Source organism: Hydra vulgaris, chromosome 02, assembly GCF_038396675.1.
Source record: "Hydra vulgaris chromosome 02, alternate assembly HydraT2T_AEP".
In the NCBI taxonomy this organism is placed as follows: Eukaryota; Metazoa; Cnidaria; class Hydrozoa; order Anthoathecata; family Hydridae; genus Hydra; species Hydra vulgaris.
In genome coordinates this window covers 3,259,772-3,263,273 of record NC_088921.1, presented here as the reverse complement: position 1 = coordinate 3,263,273, position 3,502 = coordinate 3,259,772, and the positions used below count along the sequence as shown (strand labels likewise).

The 3,502-nt window shown below is 25.3% G+C and overlaps 1 protein-coding gene across 1 annotated transcript; it reads right to left on the bottom strand.

The window, feature by feature from the left end:
- Positions 1-253: 253 nt before the first annotated feature.
- On the bottom strand, positions 254-1,743 carry LOC136076653 (uncharacterized). Its single transcript, XM_065789969.1, has 2 exons — positions 1,634-1,743; positions 254-1,480 (listed from the first exon to the last, which is right to left on the bottom strand). The coding sequence occupies exons 1-2, from the start codon at positions 1,651-1,653 to the stop codon at positions 376-378; spliced, it is 1,125 nt and encodes a 374-aa protein (XP_065646041.1). The 5' UTR covers positions 1,654-1,743; the 3' UTR covers positions 254-375.
- Between the last annotated feature and the right edge of the window lie 1,759 nt (positions 1,744-3,502).

The window sequence follows — 3,502 nt, the reverse complement described above, 5'->3', positions numbered from 1 at the left end:
AATTTGAAAATTGAAAGAAACATCTTTCAATTGACTTTAAAAAACATTCATCATGTAGAGTTTTGAAATGACATTCCTTTCAATTGTTCTTTTCATTTCATTCATATAATTAAAAGATATCATTTTAAAGCTATTTAAATAAAATTATAAATCATAAAGTTCGAGTTTAAAACGCATTTATATTTAAAAATAATTTTTAAGTCTTTCCTCGAAAGTTTTAAAGATTTTTTTAAATTAACTAAATATGAAGAAATATTTCGCATTTATGTAAGAACATTAAAAACAGGCTTTTCATACATGATTAAATGGTATAAAAGAAGACATATAGGAATTAGCAATATCGCTTAATATATAAAATAATAAGTATTTTTAAAGTCACCGACCGAAATACGAATAAGTAGGACAAGATAATTCTGATTGAGACACGGTTTGAAAAGCAGGGCGGTGTAAAGACGTCCCATAAGATTGTGAACACGGAGAAGGAATACGACTCATACAACAGTGATTACAAGAGACATGTTGGTTAGACAAGGTGTTTCCGATGTGCATTCCAACGTATTCAGAACGGCCACTACATAAATCAGCGTGAAAAGCACTTGAAACAGAATGATTTGATGGCACGTTCATTGTTTGTTGCCGCAAAGCGTTTGATACAGGAGATATATAACACGAAGGATACATATGTTTTGTTGAGGATGTTAAAGATGGAACTATTGCAACAGGACTAAAAGAGTTTAGGGAAGGAACCAAAGACGGTAAAGATGTTACAAACTCTTGATGAGAATCAAAACCTTGACTAACAGGCTCTTGTTTACAGACAACTTGTTCTGCTGTTGGATGGAGATATCGCAAATCCATAAATGCACTTCCTAATAAATGAGTATTTCTTTCAGTAAATGTACTTTGCGGACTTCTTAAATTATGCAATACCGGTAGTTCTCTTAAATTTCGAGATTGTACAGGACTCGGAGTTTCTGCCACACATTTTCTAGAGTTATATGGAACAAACTGCCAAGCCTTTCCAACATCATAGTGATTAAATCTTCCTTCGTTTCTTTTACTAAGATGCATATCACAACTAAACGACATGTCTTCTTCGCTTTCACTAGTGCTTGATATTGTGATCACGCTTAAAGGAGACGAAGGACTATCTTTAATAAAAATAGGCGAAGTTCTTTGACAACAACGCGGATGCTCATTAGGGGAAATACAAAATGACGTCATGTAATGTTCAGGAGTATTATTAGCACTTAGATGAAATTGCCAAATAGGAAAAGGAACAGGATTCCACATGCTCCATGATGGAGCAACAGAACTTGTATTAACTTGCTTTGGATGTGTATCAACAGCACGAATCCAAGAGTTATTGTGGACTGGACTACCTACTTGATCGTCTGACATATAGCCTCCATCTTCTAGGGAGTTTTGCCACGATGTTGGAGGCATAGGAATTGTTGAAGCAGGGGGTGCTTGCTGCATCCTAAGAATATCAAATTTTGTGTTTTTTATATACTTCGTATATAAAAAGTGTATAAAAAACATATTGAGAACTAATTTGCAAAGATAATTGCAATTTCTAAAATAAAAATAATATAGCATAACTTAAGCGTTAAAATTAAATAACAAAAAGTACTTTATGAACGGTTCTCTCATTGAATAATAAAACGGAAGCCTTTGTAATGAAGAAACTGATGCTAGATACTGTGACTAAATTAGAAAAAAAAAAGTCACAAAACATTTTTTAACTGCTTAATAAACATAAAAAAAACTAAAAATATTTTTAAATATTAACAAATTATTTTGCATGAACATATTAATAAAAAACATGATATCTAACGTATTAGTATATATATATATATATATATATATATATATATATATATATATATATATATATATATATATATATATATATATATATATATATATATATATATACACATATATATATATATATATGTATATATATATATATGTATATATATATATAAATATATATATACTAATACGTTAGATATCATGTTTTTTATAACATATATATATACATATACATATATACATATCATCCCCATTGCTGAAAACACCAATTAAGTCGAAAAATTATTTTTTCAAAAAAAATATTTTTATGAATAAAAAATATTATTTAAATTTTCGACTTAAGCGAGGTTGTAAGCTAAGGGATGATATATATATGTATATGTATATATATATATATATATATATATATATATATATATATATATATATATATATATATATATATATATATATATATATATATATATATATATATATATATATATATATATTAGTAGTAGAAAATCACTTAACAAAATTTTTTTCCATTTAACACTGTGTTTCATCAACAAAGATTCATTTCTGATGAATCTTTGTTGATGAAACACAGTGTTAAATGGAAAAAAATTTTGTTAAGTGATTTACTACTACTAATATAATTGCTCTGTTCTTTTAAGAACATTGAGCACTCTATTGTGTAGAATACTTTTTAAAGTATATATATATATATATATATATATATATATATATATATATATATATATATATATATATATATATATATATATATATATATATATATATATACATGTATATACATATCTATACATATATACATATATAAATACATATATATAAGACAGTTTTTTACTTATAAAAATGCGTTTATTAATAAAACTATATTTTGATCAATAAAGAATTTATTCCTTGCAATTATTTAAAAGAAAACTTTAAAAAACACTTAAAGTAATTCAAGGTTTGAATTAGGCGATTGCAAAATGAAAAACCCGGAAAAATAACTGGCCTTCAAAAGTTTAGTTCATGCAAAACCATCTAATTTGTTTTATAAGGGGCGAATCAACTTAAATTTGTGAGCAAAAAAGTTATAAAAAATAAAAAAAACTTACGACTACAAAAGTCGTAACACTCTAATAACTAACTGCATTATAAAAGCAATAGTGTTATTACTTTTATAATGCACTTATAAGATTTATAATTCATTCTTTGTTCAAACAACATAAGTAATCTTAAATTTTAATTGAAGTAGAAAAGCATCTAGAAAAATAGAGTGGATATTCAAATAATATTTAAAACTTATTGAGGAACTAAAACAACTTTATAAAAATGTACTGTATAAATGTTATTATGAAAAACGTTACTAATGGTCCATATAAACGAACGTTAATTTTAAAATCTTTTAAAACTAATAAAATCTTTTTATTGATTGATTTTTAATAATATTTATATATCCACTTTATTATTTCTAGATCTACTTTGGTTAAAGTTTGGAATTAATAATGTTGTTTGAACAAAGAATGAAGTTTAAAAGTGCTTTATAAAAGTAATAACACTTTTTAACACTATTATAATATATTACTACTATAGTTTTAATTATATTATAATGCAGTTAGTGACACACATAGTGAGTTAGTGACTAGAGTGTTATTACTTTTGTACTCGTAAGTTTATTGCTTTATTTTGTTTT